Source organism: Acomys russatus, chromosome 31 (assembly GCF_903995435.1).
Source record: "Acomys russatus chromosome 31, mAcoRus1.1, whole genome shotgun sequence".
In the NCBI taxonomy this organism is placed as follows: Eukaryota; Metazoa; Chordata; class Mammalia; order Rodentia; family Muridae; genus Acomys; species Acomys russatus.
This window is the reverse complement of record NC_067167.1, coordinates 29,561,485-29,584,037: the sequence shown is the minus strand read 5'-3', so window position 1 is coordinate 29,584,037 and position 22,553 is coordinate 29,561,485. Positions and strand designations below refer to the sequence as shown.

Sequence of the window (22,553 nt, the reverse complement as noted above, 5' to 3'; positions counted from 1 at the left end):
GGTTTTTCTCTTCACTTAATTTAGATACTCCAGTATTGGGTTATAGCAAGTAGGATTTAATACTAATGTTTTTTTCCCTTTCTTATTCATTTAGCTTTTTTTAGACAGTATCATATATTTTTAAAAAAACATTTTATTATTAAGTATAGAATTAATTTTTCTTGGTGAACATGGGCTAGAAAAAGGATATTATTTTAGCAATATCTTTGAAAACAATAATTTGAATATATGGTGCTATTTTTATAATTATGTGTGTGTGTGTGTGTGTGTGTGTGTGTGTGTGTGTGTGTGTGTGTGTCCTGGTATCAACACTTAAAAGCACTGATTATTTTTAAGTGGTAACTATAGCATTTCTTTCTAGGATAAGAACATTATAATTTCATCTGTGGGTTTGTTCTGTATGCTGTGATGCTCTGATGGCACAGTGCCATTATCCTCATTACACCATGGATAAATGACCAAGATCTCACCTAAAGACCTGGTAGTGATGTCCCATCCACCCCCTGATCTTTGGATGGGTAGGGGCAGAAGAATATGAATTCAATAGAAAATAGTAAGAAGAAGTCAGTGATAGTTTATAATTTGCTGGTATAGCTAAAGATCTAGAATTTCAACTACTTAAATGGGTTTAATTACTTTAAGGCAATAGTTTTATGTAAGTCAGGCTTCAGCTAGGAATATTTTTGGTTTTAAATGTATATAATAAAACATTGGAATAAGTGAAATTATCATGCCCTATTAATACTTATGTAACAATAGTATATGTTTCTACCAACCTTTACAAAAGTAGCTAATAGCTAAGAAGATGAAGGCTAAAGACAAACAAACATATTTTAGAAGAATTATCTGTCACATGCTAGCCTCCAAATTATACTGATTAAATTTTTAAACACTGTGTTTTCAAAATATTTTATATAGCAAATCACAGTGAACATGGGTCAGGGAAATAAGGGTAGTATATGGCTCTTTCATTTAAAGACAGGACAGATAAGAACAGTTTTAGATATGACTCCTGAAGCTATATAGGCCTGAGGGCAATCAATAAGTTTTTATTACTTCAATCCATTCCACACTCCCTGAAATTCAAAATTCAACACTCACGGCTATGTATCTTTATAGTAAGGTCTTATAACCAAGAAATAATCTCTTAAAATTCAGCAATGACTTCAAAAGTAAACTCTCGATTGTATATTTATATTACAAAAGATTCATGTTTAGGGTTTTAATATCTTGAGTCCTGAGATCACTAACCATACAGAGAAGATGATAGCAACTTGTAGAATCAGAAAACTGAAAAGGTCATTTCTCCGTGGTTTTCACTGATGTGTGTGGATATTTTAATTTTTATTTCTTCCTTCTATGTCCTCCTTATCTGTGTTGTGTCTCATGACTGTTCTGGACTGTCCCTTGCGGTAGGTTTCTTCTGCTACTAGACACCCCCAATCAGTGCTGGTGGCTGGACTCCACAGCTCAGGGCTTATCATTCTGACATCAAAAGGCTGAACTCAACTGATGTGCCAAGATGACGTGTTTCATTTTAAACATTGCTAACACGGGCTAAATAGAACAGATTCGGAAGCGTTACACTGATGGGCAGGAAAGAAAATGCAGTCCCTCGTACCACCTTTTTTTAGTGTGCCTTACCAAATTCCATCTGAACAGTATAGTTTAGAATAAGCAAATACTTTTACTCGTGACTGTGGACTAGGCAAAGTTTGAATGTCAAAGCAAACCACAGATATGAATGCCCCTGTAAGTCTGGGAACTTTATCAAAGGCCCTAGGTTCCCAACAAAGCTTCCCTGTTACAATTTGCCTGACTTTGGAGCTGTTGGGCTTACAAGTTTTTTCATATGCAATTGTTTTTTTTTTTTTTTCCTACAGAGGGAAAAATGTTGCTCTCAAGATATTATAACAGTTACTGACTTAATAGGTCTGTTTTAATGTGATGGTACAGTGTACGTCTTGATGAAGCTCAGGCTCTGGGCCAGGAAGAGACTTAATCACCTTGGTGATGAACAGGAACACTGAAGAATTGTAGAAATTTAGCCCCATTTCATGCAAAATCATTGCAGAGATGGTCCTGCACCTTCTATTCTGGCAAAAACCACTCAGGGAAAAGGAGATTTAATATCTCAGTTATTTCAAATTGCATTGGGCTGAAACATGACATATAAATTGTCATCTCTGAAAAGGAACTTTGGAAAAAGTATTTAAATTCATGATTTTTTAAAGTGACAATGGAGTAACATGTAGGTTATTTTCCATCAGTGGGTAGGTACATTAAGGAATTTTCTATTCTTAAAAAAAAAATCAAACTATTACAGGGAAGTAAACTACCTAAACCATAATTTCTATATACCAACCCCCTATGACAGTACTAAATATTATACACAGCTAGGGTTCTCAGAGACAGATGGAGGCCTCTACCTAATGAGCGCTAGTCAGACTCAGTCATCTTAATGCAATTTATCAATAACTGCGCAGATTCCTGCTTTGGTTCTTACAAAATTATTTTAACATTTAAAAATCACCCAAGTATAAATTAATCGTTCTAAATTAAATGGTGTAGGATTAAATGCATTTGAAAATTGTAATTTTCAATTTTTCAGACTCGTTGTCAACTCCTGAGATGTGTCAAAAAGCACAAAGGGTGACACGTGTGACAACAGTTCAACTCTGTTCAGATGTTCTTCTAAGCAGAAAGCAGGACTAATGAGCTCTGTCAGTCTTGCTGCAAACGGATTTGGGAGATCATCGTGGGGTTAGCGAGGAGGAGCCAGGGACGGAGGTTGCCATTTCAAGCACCAGCGATGCTCTCGGTGTATGTGATGAGTGAAAGGAGCATCTCCACTGAGAGTGATGACAGCAGAGAAAAGGCCCGTGTGACTAACAGACAGGAATAGCAAGATGACAGGCCATGGTATGATGGCCCTGGGGCCTCTTACAGTGTGGGGAAACCTCTCATACTTGAGTTCTGTAAGAATTTCCAGATCAGCTTGAAAGCTGATGATAGTTAGACACTAGTAAATACTCCTTACTGTTGTCAGAGATAGAAGGCAGCCAACTGCTCATATGCTTTACTTCAATTTCTGTGAGATTCTGCATCAACACATATATAAAACAAGTGATTGCTAAAAAGAAATTGATAACATTCACTCCATTAAAAACAATGTAAAGCATATGCCCAAGGAAAATGTGCAGGCCAGTACAAAATATGAGAACAGCTAATATAGATGCCTTTCAATTTTCAAACATACTAGTGAACATGGAAATGAGACATTTCATGATTTTTAATTGTGAGGAACGACTATGCATACAATGTAAGCTTATCTGTACATCCCTGTAAAGAAATCTTCCAATATTATAAACCTTTGTAGTAGAAATATCTAGCACAATCTTTGCATTTTAGGAAAATATTACATACATTGATTTTTGAAATACATATTTTATGACATAATGATCTTTCAAATATTATAATTTATATTTTACCCTTTGGGTTGTTTAGGTTTCCTAAGCCTAGCTCCAGTGGCCATTGCTCTTTAATGCAAAATGACTTTTATACCCATATGAGGCTTTCCAAAATGACAATCATGACTCTTTGGTCTTTGATATTAAATATACTCAAATCAGTTTAATTCAGCCTAGCTTTCTGAGGAGCTGTTATGAGAATAAAATGGTAAAGTTCGGCTGGAAATGGACTGACTACTCCCTAAACATGATTTGCTGGTGGCATGTTTTCTCCTTCTTCCGTCCATGTTACAATTACATATGTGAAAGCGCAATGAATTTACATTCCCTGAGAATCATGCAGCCCTCTTTGGCGCAAGCAATAAGGCAACAGCAGAAAGCCATGTATTCCATATGAATCTCTCAGTCTCTCCACTGCATGTACCAATGATGTTTTACATGGCGCTGAGCACCTCTGCAGCTACGAGAATGTGAAACCAGCCTGGATCCAAGCATGTTTATCATACTAGAAAAAAAAAGAGGCAATGTAATCAGAGCCAAGAATAATAGCAAGCTGACATTTTTCCTTGCAACAATGTTACATTTTTGCTTGCTGTACTCTGAGGGGCTTCTTCCATCGCTTCCATGTTGCTTGCTGATGGGGGGGGGGGGGGGGAGAAGGTCCATGCACAAGTGGAATTAAAAAATAAATATGTATGTTAGCAGCCAATGAGAATGTGTCAGACAAATAGATGTCCAGCATCTTAGTGCTTGCTTTGAACAGCTTGGAAGTCTAACTAACTGTATGGCCAATTTAATTTGGACTTTGATCAAAATTCATTAGAACTTCTTTTTCCTACTCGTAGGCCCTTAAGGATGATGATGCTGAAACCGGATTGACTGATGGAGAAGAAAAAGAAGAACCCAAGGAAGAGGAGAAACTGGGAAAGCTCCAGTATTCACTGGATTACGATTTCCAGAATAACCAGGTCTGAGGGGAAAATGTCTAATTCCATTACATTTTCTGAAATTACCAAGTAGAAATTGAAGCAAGATACTCCTTAAAACATTTCGTTTGCTGCGAGGGGGAAAATGCAATTATCAAAGCTATTGATGAAATCATTTCTAAGTACAGGCAGTCCCCTAGCTGCTAATTTAACTTCTGGTAATTAGAATTCACAGTACTCAGCCGATTACATCTACTCATGGCACTGACAGGAGGCAGGCAGAATACAAATGAACTCCAAGCATCACTTGCTGCTGAGAGCTCGCAGCCAGTCGAGTTGCTACAGGTCCCTAACTGTGAGTAGGATCAACCTTCCTCCAACTGTAGATTTCGATTCCAAATGCCAGCAGCTGCCATCCAGGCCCACAGTTAGAAAAATAAGCTTGAAAAGCAATAACAATTAAAACCTGGGCAATGCTCTATGGCTTCTAAGGGCAGATATAACCATATATGTAACACCGTGATGGGAAGTGAGAGATGAGATCTCATCCCACATGATGCGACAACCGTTTCATAACAGCAGAAAGACGGGCAGCTTGATTCTCAGAGCCCAAGAAGGCTACCCAGAAGTGATGAGGTTTTAGTTCTCAGAAAGTGTTGTGGTGCTTTACAGGCGGTAAACTTTAAACCCCTACCCAGATCTAGCCAATGGTCAGAACAGTCTCCACACTTGAGTGGAGAGTGGGATATGACTTTCTCATGTACTCTGGTGCCTCACATTTGACCATGTCCCCTAGAGGGGGGACCTGGTGGCACTCAGAGGAAGGACAGCAGGTTACCAAGAAGAGACTTGATACCCTATGAGCATATACAGGGGGAGGAAATCCCTCTCAGGAACAGTCATAGGGGAGGGGAATAAGGGGAAAATGGGAGGAAGGGAAGAATGGGAGGATACAAGGGATGGGATAACCATTGAGATGTAACAAGAATAAATTAATAATAAAGAAAAAGAAGATCAGTGACAACAGCCGATGCTCCTCACTGAGCGGCTGTTGTCCAGGTAGCGCCAGTGTGCAGAATGCCTTTGGAAACCTTCCTAGGTAAGAGCCACTACATTAATGACTGTTCCTGTGCTTTCTGAATTGCAAGATGGATAAGAAGAGTAAGTTAGTTCAGGGTGTAACCCTTGCCCTACTAGGGAGTCCAGATCTCCCCCACTATGTGTACTCCCATCTTCCTCTGCTGGGTGAGGGAGGATGGAAACACAGCACAATTACTGGAATATAGCATATGCCAGTGACGTCCTGTTTGATGAGCAGTGAGTGATCAGTGAAGCAAACATTAACACTCAGCTTTGATGGCTCACGCCCAAAGTCAGAACTGGAAGCAGTTGCAGCATGTCTGTAATTTACTTGGGAACCGACAGTTCAAGTCTTTGAATTTAAAAATTCTTGGGATTTAAAAAGGTATTTATTTAATTAGTTTCATTATAGCCTTGTGTAGTTATTTCATAGTATGTTCTAGATACCTGAATATTGTTTTTAGGAATGGTATGTCATGTCAGTATGTATTTATGTAAGATCATAGATAAACCATTTACATCTTATCATTAATTAAATATATCTCAGGTTGTTTCTACCAAATGTGAGCATTGGGATTTAGTTGGAAGCAAAGTAGCCTATTATTATATATTTCAAAAAAGGTAAAGGTTAACTTACATTACATTACCATGGAGGTTTCCAGATTTTTAACCTGTCTCTATATATTCATCTAATATCTTTTTCTACTCATATTTCCCAATAGAAATCTCCTAGCATCCCCTAGTGCTTAGGTATAGCTTTGAAACTTCTAACTAGTTTATGTGTATGGGAGTTTTGTTTGTATGTATCCACACTGGTGGGACAGTGTGATCACGAGGTTAGAAGGTGTCAGTTCCCTGGAACTAGAGATACACAGTTGTAAGCTGCCATGTGGGTGCTAGGAATCGGAGCTCAATCCTCTGGAAATGCAGCAAGGACCATCTGTCTCTTCAGCCCAACAGTCCTTTTGATAATAGAATTGGTTCTTTTTCACTCAGAAATAATGTGTATATTTATGACTGTTTTCAGCAAATATTAAGTCCAAATCTGCATTTTGTTATGCTGGTCTAGAAGATGCTATTGATAAAAGTTTATAAATAGCATGCATTGCATTAATTTTAATTCCAAATGTTCTTAGCTAGTTTTAGTCCCTCCATGATTCCTATGAGTCAGAGAAGGTTAGTCTGAGGAACCTTGTAGACAAGGTTGCAGTCAAATGTGAGTATTTGTTTACCAAAAACAGAAGATGCTCTTAAAATGCTTGAGTTAAGAAGCTTATATGGTGGGCAATGTAACATGTGTCTCTTAAACAGAGGTTAAGGGGACATGGGAAGAAATCACTCCAACCTCAAATGGCAAGTTATCTGAGTCTCTATAATTATCTCTCTTTACCAACTACAATTACCTCTCTTTACCAAGTTTTAGTTATACTACTACTGTTTTCCTTGCCCGAAAGGAAATCATGTGTAAGAAGCGAGGGTGAGGAAATAGGATGTTACTTACATTACCACACAAAGGCAAATGCCAAATGGAAGTATAACACACTGAGACAGTGAGCTTTATTAATCATGTGCTCATAATCTAGGGCCCCATTAGCTGACAGAGGCCATGTGTCTCTGTTCCTGTGCCTACCTTCCAGCATTCATTGCTGCTGCTGAAAGACAGTGCACAGACTAGGGAATGCAGCCAGCCAAAATGCACTGAAGATGCACTGGGTCACGCTACAGAACATGGGTGTGATTTTTTTTTTTTTTTTTTTTTTTTTTTTTTTTGGTAAGGAAATGAAGTACTTGTCCACTCCATTAGCTAAAATGTCAGACTCTCATGTTTGGGACTTGTAGTGAAAACCTGTGTATGTCCATATTTAATGAATTACGTTTGCATAGATAGCTCAACAAGTTTGTGGATTCAGAATCTGCAATAACAGGATTTCACACTTTTTTAATACTTGGCAAATATATTAACAAGATGGCTTGGTGGAGTGTGTGCTTGGAATCTGAGTACTAGAGAGAGTGAGACCAGTACTTTGCCACAACTTTGCAGCCAGCCTGAGCTACACTGAAAGATTTTTATTTTAAAAAACTAATAAAATAATGCCCTCTTATTTTAATATTCCCAGTGAAAGTGGGGGTTTTATTGGTGTATTAGGGAAAATTAAAAAACATGGTTATTTAACATGAATACTCAAATCTATAATTCTCCTTTTGAGAAAATTTGAATTATATATTTTATTCCACATTCGACATTAAAATGAAAATTGTTTTATCATAAGCTAAGGCTAAAAAAGGTAGATATCACATACGAATAGGTCAAGTGGGATAGAAATGTGAAGTTCTTGTTTTTTATTTCAAAATATTAGTCAGTGACTAAGAAATTTCCATTTAACTGCTCTGAGATGTCAGAAAATAATAAAAAAAAAATCTGTGCTTTGCAATTACAGACTAGTGGTTGTTTAACAATTTATTTCTACTTATAAAGCATGAGCTGGAAGAGGAACAATGCACAAGCGCTTTTAGCAACTGGGAAGTTACTTGATTGCAGCCCTTCTGTAAATATGAATTCATACTTAGCTGTAATCAGCAACCTTTAAAACTAGACTTCCTAGGGCCCACATCTGTCATAATTCGGTTGCTAATGTCTACAGAGCTCACCACATGTGCCCTCTGCATTCAGATTCCTGAGAATAAAAAGTTTGCTAAAAGCAAAGCGAACAGGGACACTGGGAACAAATCAACCTTTCTCGAAATGATCACCCTCTGTGTTGGTGGCTTGTTGCTGTTCATTTCAGCTGTTGGTCGGGATCATCCAGGCTGCTGAGCTGCCCGCCCTGGACATGGGCGGGACGTCTGATCCATACGTCAAAGTGTTCCTGCTGCCTGACAAAAAGAAGAAGTTTGAGACAAAAGTCCACCGAAAAACCCTCAATCCAGTCTTCAATGAACAGTTCACTTTCAAGGTAAATTTTGACATGGGTTTGTAGCTTTTCCTCTATGGTTTCAGATTAAATACTAGTTTTCATCATGACACGCTTACAAACATGAGCAATGTTACTCTAGGGCTCAGCAAAGATATATTCAGAATATTTTCCATCTTAGTTCTCAGTCTAGTGAAGAGTCTGTGTTGTAGGTTTCAGCTAATGTCTTTTCGGAATCGAATGTAGGCCTTTCAATATCAGCGTCTCACGTACGCCAATAGACTTGAACACCACACCCCACTGGCCTCCAAATATAAAGCCCAAGCTATTGCTTTCCAGAATTCCAAAGTCTCTGAAAAAAAATCTGTAGCATTCAGAATGGAGGAAGCTGCTCTCCAATGCTTACCTGGCTGCTGTGGGGAGGTTGAACAAGCTGAAGCCCTCCCTCCTAGCACTAAAAGGGCTACGGGATGCTCTAGCATCGTTCCTTCACTCTAGGCTCGTCTCTGATGCTCTTCATCATGTTGAGACACATCAGTTGACAAACAATAACCAAGAGACATTCTGACCAAATGACAACTCATCAAAATGACATGCCCTGAAAGCCTCAAGGAACCTTGTAACTCTTCGCTTGAAGCCATTCATAAAAAAAAACAGTGCTTCTGGTGGAGATGTGGAATTGTCTTTAAAATGTTTTCCTTAGAACAATACATTGCTGGAAAATGAAATTTCTGTGAATATGCCAGCAGGCTGATTCAAAATTACCCCATCCACCAGCCAGGCTTAGCAATAACATGAGCCCTGTGTTGGCAAACATTCCAGTGGGAAATGAAACAGGGGGCATGAGTCACCTCTTGAAATCTTGTTTGCAATTTCATGAAAGAGCAGTGTTTCTATTCTTTGGAGTCTTTGAGGTTTAAAGGCATGAATCCTTTAGTTTTTCTTTGCTTGGACCATTAAAAGAGCAGTAATAAGAGTCTGAAATTTTCTAGCTTCAAAATAAGACACTATAGGCCCTATATAAAAAAAAAAAATGTTAAATAGCAGTTACTTAAAATCTTCTGGTAATAGTCAATAGCATTAATTTGTGATATATTCATTTTTTCAGGTTGGCAATTTCTAAATGGAATTTAGGTTTCTTACAGTATTTGAAATAATATTGTAGTATATCATTTCTTTTCAAGAATATTCATGATATTTTACTTAGTAATGTCTATGACTCTAAGAACCATATTTAAAATTTTGGTTTTTTTTAACAACTTTTGCATTATTTTATTTCAAGAAAGTAGACCAGCTGTAAACATACTTGAATTATGATTATTTTGAGGCATTTAGGAAATATGTTGATTTCTGCAGTAGATATTATGAATTGCCATGCCATACAGGATGAGAAGCATTAGAGAGTTTATAGACCGGCTTTCAAGCTGAGTTAAATATACTTAAAATGAACATGCCCAAAAATAAATTCATCATCTTTCTGTTATAATAAACTTCCATTTTGAAGAGGGCATTAATAATAAATAATTTTTAAGTGCCTACAGTGGACTGGGTGTTTAAAATATACTCACTCATTCTCAAAATGGCTCCACTGAGTGCAGACAACTCCCTGGCTACTGTTTGACAGCTGAAGAAAGTGAGCTCCTTCTTCTGCCCTGGCCCAAAGCACAGACATCACACAGACTATTCAGCATGAACAGATATTCAAGAAATACAACTGCAAGTCACGAGGGCTTCTTTATTCCCACGCCAAAATGTGCTGATTCTATTGAAATTCAGATCTCAAGCTTATTGTAGATTCTTCCTAAAATAGAAAAACATTATACATAATTTTCACTTATAAGATCTTAGAAAACTAACCTGATTGTGACCGTATTTGATAAATGACAGATCCCCTTTAGAGGGGTCAAGTGTCTCGGGCATAAATGGTCAAATAGCCTTTCATCCCATTTCTTTCTTACTAAGAGTTCATTGAGAAACGTCTGCTGGGGCATATGACACATACACTGATAAAACATTCTGGGTATAAAAATTGATTAAATATTTAGTATGACTCTAAACAATCCCTTGATCAGACCTTCGTGTGCACCTCCTGAAGTGCTGCGTACTTGGATCGCACAGCTTTCCCTGGATATCAAAAATGTACTAATAAACTTTCCAAATCATAACATTTGTCCCAAATGTATTTGAGCAGCTGGAGAATTCATCCGTTCTTGGCCTTCTGCATCCGCTCATGCTAGCAAGTATCCCACTCACGAATGAACTTCAAGATCCACTTGATAATGAATCCATGATATTCAAAACACCAATTTTCTAGTCAGCTCCTGTCGATCACTAAATTATTTTAGAAAGTATGTCAGGCACCTTGTGAATTCCATTTAGATTCTATTAGACTGCGAGCTTTTGGCAAATCAGCCCCTGATTTAACTATGGTCTAGAGCAGTAGTTCTCAACATTCCTAGTGCTGAGTTCCTCATGTGGTGGTGATCCCAACCATAAAGTCGTTTCCACTGATACTTCATAACTATAATTTTGCTACAGTAAACCTAAAAGTGTAAATATTTGTCTTGACTGGTAGTCTTAGGGTCTTCATTTGGCACTCCTGTTCCCTCACCCCACCACCCCCCATGAGGTTGCAACCCACAGGTTGAAAACCACTGTCCTAGATTATTTGAAAATTTGGTATCCATTAAACTGTGGTGTCCAAATGACTTGACACTTTTGAAACCAGTTATAACCTCACAATATAACTAATAACATCAATAGCAAAATTATTTTGCAAGAGATATATAGTCAAATGCAACTGACTCATTCTCTCATTGATCATGACGAATTTATAGCATAAGTGACAGGAAGATCGATTAGTGATAATGCCAGTTGCTTCTAGGACCTTGGAATAATGATAAATCAGTACAGCAGTTTCCATTTTCTCCCAAGTAGTTTAAGAAATTGGCTAAAATAATCAATGTAGCCGAGCATGGTGGTGCACGCTTTTAATCCCAGAACTCGGGAGGCAGAGACAGGTGATCTCTGAGTTCGAGGCCAGCCTGGTCTACGGAGTGAGTTCCTGGATAGCCAAGTCTACACAGAGAAACCCTATCTTGAAAAACCAAATGAGGGGAGGGGGCAACAAACCTCAATGTAAAGGGGGAAATCCAATATTCATATTGAAAATTGTCTATCACTAGCAGGTTTCGAGCATCCTGTGACCAGATGTCTTACCTTCATCTCCTTTCATGCAGGTGCCATACTCGGAATTGGGTGGCAAAACCCTGGTGATGGCTGTGTACGATTTTGATCGCTTCTCCAAGCATGACATCATTGGAGAGTTCAAAGTTCCTATGAACACTGTGGATTTTGGCCATGTAACCGAGGAATGGCGTGATCTCCAGAGCGCTGAGAAGGAGGAGGTAGGAAAACCATTAGCATTTCTAACAGGATGGGCTGCAGTCATTCCCCTGTGGCTGTTCAAATCCTAACCCGTGGAGAGATGATCTCCCCAAGGGCGATGTGGGCCGTTAGAAACCGACAGCTGCCAAAACAGCGTCAGAAGGACTGTATGACCCTGCTGAGATATAGTCAGGGCTTCTGGGTGGAATTTAAAAGAAAATAGACAGATAAACGCACTGGGAATATAAACAATTCCTTCTTTAAAAAGACAGTGAGCAATCATTTGGTACTATCTGCGTGGGTTTTAGAACTGTTACAGCGAACTAAAAGGGTGCTTTTTCCTTGATTATGTCTGTATATTGCCATTTGTTGTTTCTCATGCAGATATCAAAGCATAATGGGTAAAAAAAAAAAAAAAACCTATAACACACAAACGCTGATATTAAGTCCATTTATTAAGTGACTCACATCTTCATAGTACCACTCAACATTGTTTTCTTCCTAGTTTTAATAGCCCGGTGTTTTTCTGTCATTTCAAGAAAGTTCAATATCTGTAGTGCGTTTACACGCCATAGTAACCAGTTCTGTTTGATTATGCTATGCCTGCCTGGCAGGGGCGTTTTTCTATGTGAATGTCTCACCGGGCTAATATTAGAAAAACAAACAACCCTTAGCTTCTCCCAGTTATAAAACGACTCTTTTCCTGGCCCCTCTTTAGGATAGTGGCAACCATTTCCAGCATTCTAACACTTGGTACTACGTGGTACTGTGTTGTCCCTGTCAGCCTATTCGTTACTCTCTTAGCCACCGATAGCTACTAACTTCAAACTCTTAATATACTACAAAAACCTTTATCACAATATGTTGACATTTGCATTTTAAAATTACTATTTTGCTATATAAAAGGGAGGAAAATGATTTGTTAAGCTGTGCTTTGTGGAAATTATGCTAATCAAACATGACATTCTTTGATGTTGATCAGAGTTTGCGCCAATATGAGAATAATCCTGAAAAAAATGTCAACTTTTTGAAGTTTTATGGTTCTGTCTGTGACTCCTCCATATGAATGAGCTAATAGTGACGTCAACTCAACTTTGCATATGATGAGAAAGCCCATTATGGGATAGTACTACAACAAAGTAGTGACATGCTTCATGAGCTCTGGGATGTTATTTGAATGTAACACACATTTACTAGCTGACTGATAATTATTAATTAGCTAGCTTTTGGTTGGCTAATTGGCTGAGTATGACCCACTTACACCTGACAAGGCAAGGCCACATCTCCAGCTTCACGGTCCTCCCTACTTACCCTTTACCAGGTTCCTGGTTAGGATTCTAAAGTCATACCCAGTGGCTTTCTGAGAAGTGTTTCTGCCTGCATTTAGGGAAATTTCCTGGTAGTCTGTATCCCCTCTTTCAAGAAGTCCTTGAGTAGGTGTGAAGTTTATGACTTAACACTAAACTAATAGTTTTGACCCAGGTAGACAAAGCCTTCTCTTCTCTCTTTCTTGGTGCCCCTTCTTTCCTCTACTGCTCTCATCTCCCATAACTTCTTTGTGACATTTGTCACCCAGATCATGAAAACAACTCATTCTGAAAATAGTCATTATCAGATTCCTGAGGATATGCTGCGGTGCTCTTAGTGAAAATAGCAGGTGTCTGTAACAGTTTCCAGCTGCCTCTTTCACCTCGACCTGTCCTGATATTCCGGGCTAACCTTGATTCTGGGGAAGGACCTGCCTTACAATCACACTTCGTCATTCCAATTCTAGCTGGTCCATTGATTAGCCCTGGCCCCTTATTCTTCAGTAAAGGGATGACTGGTCACCTATTTTTTCCTCATGGCCCTGTCTTCATTTTCCTACTCTGATCTTTTTTCCTACATCTATATCAACTCAACTGTATTTTCTGACACCACTGTGCTGGCTGAAAGCCGCTGGGTGTTTTTAATGGTAAACAGTAAACCGTAGTAATTTAAACACTTTGGAACACATTGCTTTTTGATCTTCACTCAGGAAGACTAACTTTGGTCCTGTGGAAAGGCCGTTTTCTCTATTGTGAAATAGGAAAATTCCTTCAAAAAAAAAAACACATGTCACTCAACATATCTCAGCATGGGTAGATAGATGCAGGTAGATGCTTTCTCATTACAGAAGAAATAAGACCCAATTACATTTCCTAGCTCAAGAGTCGCCTGTTCTCAGTGTCATGTGGTGTGCCTTTTCTGTGACTGTTTATTAAATGCAGAAAATAACTCCTGTGTGAATGAGCTGGTGTTCTTGGATGGGCTTTAGTTCTCATGACTTCAGAGAACTGTTTTCCCGTGTGAGCTATTGCATTCTCAATCTTCATCTCACCTATCAATGTTAAATATCATCTTAATGTCATAAAGATTTCAAGGAACAGCTTGGGAACTAGAAAACGTAGCCACAGGAGGCTTTTCAACCAGAGGTTTGGATAGAAGCAGGTTAAAGCAGGCCACACAGTTCCACCCCTGATCCACTGTTGATAGAATAAAGAGTTGACAGCCATTGAAGTCAATGAAGCAGCCACATAAGCAGAAAGGATGGCACGATGTTTTGGTGACCGATTTGTGCGCAAGCACTTTAGCAGGGCACGGGCAACTGGCTGGCGTGAGAGCCTGAGCCGTGCAGGTTCCGTTGGAGGAGACATGAACAGTTGAGTTAGGGCTCCAGACAGTTAGGTTCTGGTGCAGTGTCTGTCTAGCTCTGTGTTCCTCAAATTAACACAATCCAAGCTGCTGAGAGGTCTTGTTCACTGGCAGGTCTTCCTTATTTTGTAGGACATGGTTGGCTACTCCCCACTTTCTACCTCTGCATTGATGAAGGTGGAATTTGACCCTGGAGACAGTATAGTCTTTCTCTCAAGAGATGGCTCCTCATAAAACCATTGGCTTTATCCAATTTTCCTCAATGTAGAGCCTCAAAAATCTGTCCATGTAATTGATATATACAGTTCTCTTCCACTTGTGAAAGGCTCCAATATGAATATCATCAGGTTGTTTGTATTGAATTTTTCATAGTCCCCTTTTTGTTCAATCATTCAGAATATACTCTCTCATGTCAGCCAAGGTCCCACCTGAAGCTAATAATCATACTTTCAAAATAATCTATTCATTTCATACCTTTCCTGCATTACTCCAAATACTTCGATTAACAACTATGACTACATTTTTGTTTTTATAAATCTAGTTTAGAATTTGTCTCATTCCTGCATCCAGTTTCATCGCCACCAATACATTTTCTCCTTTACATATTGTTTCATATTTTTCTTCTCATCTCTAAAACAGTATAAGAAACACATCACACTAAGTCTTAGACCTAGGGGAGGGGAATAGGGTGAAAGCAGGAGGGAGGGAGGAACAGGAGGATACAAGTGATGGGATAACAATTGAGTTGTAATCTGAATAAATTAATTAAATAATTTTTTAAAAAGCAACACATAGCTGTTAGAAACATGTGGCATTTTTTTCTTTATTAGCACATTTGCCCTGATGAGCCACAAGCTCTCAGACCTGGCACCATTTTCTCTCTGGAAGAAAGTAAGTCTATCACCTTTTTTGTACAGATTCGTCAGAGTGCTTTTTAAATGAAGCTTTGTAAACCAGTGCAAATGGAAAAAAAATTGATTGCTGAATTAAAACAAGTTGGGACATAATTTAATTAGTACCCAGGCAGAAGGGGAGAGAAACTACTTTAGGTCCTTAATGGAAAATCAATTTTGCAAGAAAATTTCACATTTTTAAGCCTAATTAGAAAAACATTTACTTCACAGAAAAGCATTTTGAGAATACATATTCAATCAAATGGCAGGTTTTTTGGCTTCCAGTGGTCAATTACTTGATACTTAGCTGAAATGAGTTAAAGTTATTTCTTACAGCATCTTTGCAGCCAAGGATCATGAAACAGTTGATGTTGTTTCTAAGCACATTTTAGGAATTAGATGGCAAGTCAAGCTGTCAGAGACATGCCCCAACACATACCAGCAAACAAGTGCTCTGATCGGAAATAGTTTTAAGTGATACGTCAACAGTACTTTGCTTGTCACTCACTGACCATCACCTTTAGGAAATGCACTGAAAACATTCACTTACCTCCACAGCCTTTCAGGAAAATGTAAATAATGTGCTTCCAGACAGGCGCTGTTCTTATTCTTCACCCTGAAAACGTTGGGGCCAGGATAGACACATAGGAAAATCATCGTTGTTACTTTTAGCTGATGAGTTCAAACATAACTGGTTTTCTCCCCCTAATTTTTTGTAATGTCTTGATCACTGTCTCTTTCCTTCCCATAACCTTCGTTTTTATTCTGTTTATATGATTCATATAGAGCCTTATAGGTCATCTTTAACTAACTTTTAATGGTAAAGGTTAGATTAAATAATGATTACGTCTCTGCTTGAAACATGAAGATGAAAATCAGAGAAATATGAGAATGTGTTCCAAGGAGAATTCAAATAATACAGCCCAAATCCAAATATACCATGCCTATAAAATTTGTTGGTAAACAAATATATAGTACAATATATACCACTTAGCTGTATAGAAATATTTTATTAGACCATGGTATATTAGACCATGATACTTTAGGATTTTTATTATCTATATGTCTATTCTATGGGATTCAGAATATATTGATTTTACTTTACCCCACAGAGGCATAGACTCAGCTGATAGTTCATGAGGTGTCCTTGCCCAGAATTTCAATCACTAATTCTATATTGTATAATAAATACTGTCAACTTTATAATGTGGTTGAGAAGAATACAGAAAGAAGTAAATAACTTGAAATGTCCCTGACGTATATTGTGTTGTTGTTGTTGTTAAACAAATACATGGTACAATAGCTACCTCTTAGCAATATAGAAGAAATTTATTATATATATATGCAATTTTAGACTTCACATCTCATATAATTGAGCTCTTAGATAAAATTTTAATAATTTGAGTATTTTCCATAAAAGTTGGAATCATTTAAAGTAATAATTAACCCTGAGAAAGACCCTAGATATTATCAAAATACCATCTTACTAGTGTCTGTTGCCCCTATGCCCATTGCCACCTTCTCCTTCATAGGCCACATCACACACAGGCCTGGCTCCTTTGTGTTCAAAGCTGCTCTGGCCTTTTAATGTGTAAGCATCAGCACCTCCATGCTCACATGTGCACACACACAAATAATAAATTTCATAACTGTGTAAGAAAACCAGTGACCATAGTACCTTGTTTACATCTACATGGCAATGCTAGAAGTAAAATTAACATACAGTTCTGAAATCCACACACTCTTTCATGATAGCCTTTTTAAATTGCCTCTTTTGACCTTCTTAGACTTAAATTGTAGCTATAAATTACATTTTAGTGCAAAATATCCACTTTGGCTCACTTTTTGAACCTTGTGACAATAGGTCACTTTGCTTTAACAGCTTACAGTTGTTGAAGGCGTGTGTGTGTGTGTGTGTGTGTGTGTGTGTGTGTGTGTGATGATATGGGGTGTATGAATGTCTGTGTATATTGACTGGGTAGCCCTTTGAGATATTACTAATATATTGTAAATATATACATGATGGAAGATCTTATGAACAGAAGCATTTTTACTATTTCACAAAACTATTAATTTATAAATAATCAGCTTGATCTCCTCCAAAATGCAAAACCTTAAAATTCAATGACGCTGATTAATGCAAGCATATGTATCATCTTGGTGCGCGCAAATGTGAATCCAAAACATATATTGACTATCTATTAAATGATCATTAATGAAACAAAATATGTAAAACAGATGTTTAATGTGTATGGAAAATGCTAAGTCATAGTGGTAAATTTTCCTAACGTAAAACAGTACTTAACAAAACTACACAAAGAACCAGTTTGATTTATAAACAAATACTATGTTCAAATAAGAGATGTGGGATAAGGACGCTCTATAGAAGAGCTGGAGCTAATACTTCAAACTGAATAGGGGTGAGAGAGCTGGCTCATTGGGTAACAGCATTTGTTGCCTTGCCTAATGATCTGAGTTCAGTTTCCGGGACCTACTTGGTGGAAGGAGAAAGTCAAGGTTGTTTGTTTGTTTTTGAGACAGGGTCTCACTATGTAGCCTAGACTGTCTTGGAGCTGTCTATTTGGATCAGGCTGACCTTGAACTCACAAAGATCTGTCTACCTCTGCCTCTCAAGTACTGGAATTAAGTGTGGAACCATCATGACCCCCCCCCCTTGAGCCCTCTTGAGACTCATTTCTCTGATCTCCACATAGGCACTGTAAAACATATGCACCCAGGCCTGCGCATGTATGCCCACACACGAACGCAATAAGTCTAATAAAGTCTTTATCTGAGTATCTTTTGAATAAACAGAGAGACGCCTAGAACAACTCCTAAGTATAAGAGTTCAGCACAAGCAGGCCCAAGTAAGAATGAAAACGTAAATTGATATCTTGAGGAGTAAGACTGGAGTAAGTGGCTTAATGATGGTCTGTCCCTTAGGTATTGAACTGATAAATTCAAACTAAAAAGAGCAAGCTCTTAGAAGACTAGACATCAGACACGAAGCCACTCACCCCTCTCCCCCACCCCTCACATACACACACATACAGAGAGAGAGAGAGATTGTGCGTGTGCGTGTGTGTGTGTGATGAGCATCTGCTTATCTCTCTTCTTATATAGTGTCCTTCTCTTTGTATTACCCTTTTATATATCGAAAAGCAGAATTTATCCCATGCTGCACAGAAAATGAACAGCCTAGCAGTGACTTAGACCCAGGACAGTGAGACTCAGAACCCACTTCCCCTTAGCTCTGCTGCACTGCCACTACACCAACTGACCTCAGAGAGTGCAAGGATTATTTTCTGTGCCTGTTTTATTTTTCTGCAAAACATACAATAAGCTTAAGCATATAGCTCTCAGTAAATTGATAGAACAAATTAAAATGTAGTAGGGATTTTCCTTTACCAGCATGTACTATCAACCAGTCCAGCGATCCCAATGACTTTGGTTGCAGCAAAGCCCTGCATACTTAGATGCTACAGCTGCCCTCTCTGGAGATCTTTCTCAACATAAAGAACATTATTCTGCCCGTCATGCTCAACCATGGCTTGGCTTTGTGCTTCTGTTCCATCAAATTGGCCCTAAACCTTGTAGAGTCCAACAGTGATAATGAGGTGATAAAGGAAATAGGCGAAAGAATTTTAGCTGCTGTGGAAAACAACCAGGTGTATGTTCTTTTGAGGCAAATTGTGACCAAAATGTTCTGAACATTAGCAGTGTTCTGTGGTCTCTCAAATTGCTTATTGTGGGGCAGATTTGCACTGAATTTCATGAATTTCTCATAAATTTTGATACATGTTGTGCCAAAGAAATCCATTTTTTTTAAATAGAAATGTGTGTAGGTGTTAGGATTTTTTTTTCTTCTTCTTCTTCTTTTTATCCAAAGAATAAAAGACGTGCAAGCTTTTTAGTTGGATTTTAAGTAAAATGGAGCAGAGTGGTAGAAAGCGTGCTGGCACAGCAGAGACTGAGGAGTGGGAGCTGAGGCAGGGACAAACCAACACTGAAAGAACAAGAGGAAATGGCAGAAATGACGCTAGTCTGTGTCTGATTCCATATTTCGGGTTTTGTTTTGTTTTTTTTGTTGTTGTTGTTTTTGTTTTTGTTTTGTTTTGTTTTTTTTGAGTGGGAAGCAAGACAGGAGAATGTCCTGTTCTATCTTTCACATATTTGAATCTTTCAAAATGTAATCTTTTCTGATGAGCTCGTCATATGTTTTGGCACAGTTTTTGTTATTATCCTATTTGTGAATCTTCACATTAAATGTTTTTACCGTCTGTCTTCCTCCTACCTACCTTTGGGCAGGCCAAATGTTTGTATTTGAAATCTTTAATTTACTCCACAAGTAGAGGAGTGTTGTCAGTTGGATTGTACTAATTGTGCCACAGAGGGGAGAGGAAGGCTTACTGACTAGTCACTATGCCTTCCATAGTTACAGGAGAGACTGAACACACAGGCATAGCCCCGCCTGTGAAAAAGAGCCTTAAAATCTGCTGAGTAATTTCGTACTTCTGCTTGTTAAGACTGTTATGCCCCTTCTATAGGACAAAGATTGTGTTGATTTCTGGGAATTTGATAAATGAAATAGTCCCACTTCAGCTAGGCAGTTATGAGTCAACAGTGAGACAGAACCACAGAGGGGATTAAAACTCTAGACTTGGGACTGGAGAGATGGCTTAGAGGTTAAGAGCTCTGGCTGCTCTTCCAGAGGTCCTAAGTTCAATTCCCAGCAACCACATGGTGGCTCACAACCATCTATAATGTAATCTGATGCCCTCTTCTGGCGTGCAGGTGTACATGCACACAGAGCTAGTGTATACATAATAATAAATAAATAAATAATCTTAAAAATAAAAGTAAAGGGAAGGGGATGAGTCTTCCCTTTAAAAACACAACTAAACTGTAGACTCAACTATGCGAATCCAACCACGACCCTTCTTCCTCTTGGGAAGTATTTGCTCTTGCTGTTTAAGTTAGTATTACTAATCTCCATGGTAAAAGTTACATTCTAAAAGAGATTGTTATACAAAGGTCGTCCAACAGTATTTGGTACCATGTAAATATTAGTTATTTGGAGTGTTGCAAATATCCATCGGAGCCCTCGGTTTCTTGCGCACTGAAAAGGCATGGCTGTGTCTACTCCACTCACGTTTCCTTTGGGAAGACACTGAGACCAGCCCAGGAGATACTGTAGATGTCCTCATGCCTACATGTCATGAGCAGGAGTCTTGGGGGGTGGGGTGGAGGGGTATGAATATTTCCACAAAGGCCCACTCTGCAGAAGACTCAGCAGACGCAAGTGGGAGATGGCACAGGCACAGGGTAGCCAAAGTTCCAGCCTTTACTAAACTAAGAGGTTTTTGTTTTGTTTTGTTTTAACCCAGGTGGTAGCAAGTGCTGAGAAGGATGCAGAAAAATTTGGAGTTTTGTCTGTTGCCAACAGAAAGGATGCTAACTCTTTAGAAAACAATCTTACATTCCCTCACAACCCTAAGCATAGTTACAGTATGGCCTGACATAACCCCTAGATATATACCTAAGAAAAATGAAGAACTGTGTGTATATACTGGCATATCATATCACAGTATCTTATGAGAATATTACAGCAGCATTTTCACAGTAGACCAAAGCAGAAACAATGCAGATGTCCATCAGCCGGTGAGTTGGTAAAAAAGAGAATCTAACACACAATGGAATATTAGGACTAAGAAACATACAACATTAATGAGCCACAATAAGCAAAAGGACAAGCACACATTTATGCAGATGGCTGGGGGAGAGAAAGAGCTGTGTACAGAGATAAAGGGTGGCAGGTCATGAGTGGGAGTTTCTTGCTGGAGTAATGAAACTATTCTAAAATTGATAATGGTAGCTATAAAACCCTGTAGATATTATTGAACTGCATGGATTAAATTTATTATCACTAAATTGTGTAAGTTTTATAATATATGAGTTATATCTTAGGTTGGCTATTAAAATCCTCAGGTACTTACTCCAAACACGAAGCATGAGGCAATTCATCTGCATCGTCATTTGAGAGCCAGGGCTGAATATGTCCCTCTGGTCCTGTTTTAAAGGTTTTAGAGAGATCTCTTTAAATATTCTGTCTCTCTTAAGACTAGATTACTTGCTTACAAGACCATGGTCTTGGCTCCCACAACTCTTCTCATTGGATCAGGACTAGGAGTCTCCTTTTAGATATTACAAACTAAGGTGTGCGCCATATGCCCAACTAGTAAGAACTCAGGGCTCAGATGCGGTCAGTTTCTACAAGCCCACCTTCCCGTGGACAAGACTTGCAGATTTAATTCTCCTAATATAAAAGCACCATTCTAAATACCAGAACTAATCCCTTTTGCTACCCCTCTTCATGTGTTGGCTTATTCCAGATCCCATATTGCTCTTTTAGGAGCTTCTTATGGCATCAAGAACATATAAATTACAGACACTATGCACTAAAGGAAAACCTGCTACTGTCATTTTGCTAGAGGGACAGAACATCAAAAGGCCTTCTAGTTATCCTTACATCTTAGTGTGGCTCTCACCCTTTACCAGAGAAACTTCTTGTTGAAGTGACAAGAAGTTATCATAGACACTCACAACTACCCAAAGTGCAGAGAGGAAGTGATTGCTGAGTGTATGCCCCCACATGGGATGTATTATCACTCCTTCCCTGCCATCTTCTAAACATTGTAAAGTAGGTGAGGGGTGGGGCAGAAAGATAGTAAGAGGCAGAGTTCAGAGAGGACTGCAGCAAAACATTGTCTTCTTGACAAGGCAGGGCCACTGCACTCATGAACCCACAGTGATGGCTGCCTGCACGAAATCAAGACAGGTAACATTCTAGGATGGATGGAGGAGGCTCCTGAGGGCCCAACCCTGGCTTAGGTCTGCTAGTGGGTTGCTATGGCTAGAAACAGAGTCAGCTGTCTTTGTGAACATGGTCCCTGGGCAGCTGATCATTCCCCGGTGGTTAGCCCTGCACTTGTGCGCATCCTGGGCGCACCCATTGGACTAAGTGAGAAGAGTAATGAGGATATCTAGTTGGGAAGCGCATGAGGTGGGGGTGAGGCTTCTGGGAGAGAATTTGCAGGGGGTAGAGTGCTGGGTACATATGACCAATACACAGTATACCATTTTCAGGAAGTACATCAAATCACCTTAAAGCTACATACAATAAAATGTGCAGTACTCAGTTCAGAGAATCGT

At 38.7% G+C, this 22,553-nt stretch overlaps 1 protein-coding gene across 2 annotated transcripts in view; it reads left to right on the top strand.

Moving 5' to 3' along the window:
* Syt1 (synaptotagmin 1) overlaps positions 1-22,553 on the top strand; it is a 402,656-nt gene that overhangs the window by 249,022 nt on the left and 131,081 nt on the right. Inside the window, exons 5-7 of one of the 2 annotated variants that reach the window (XM_051139676.1) lie at positions 4,325-4,438; positions 8,263-8,430; positions 11,628-11,795. In XM_051139676.1, coding sequence (XP_050995633.1) covers positions 4,325-4,438; positions 8,263-8,430; positions 11,628-11,795 — 450 coding nt within the window. Of the gene's footprint in view, positions 1-4,315; positions 4,439-8,262; positions 8,431-11,627; positions 11,796-22,553 lie in introns of both variants that reach the window. The other variant, XM_051139675.1, reaches the window with a different exon arrangement.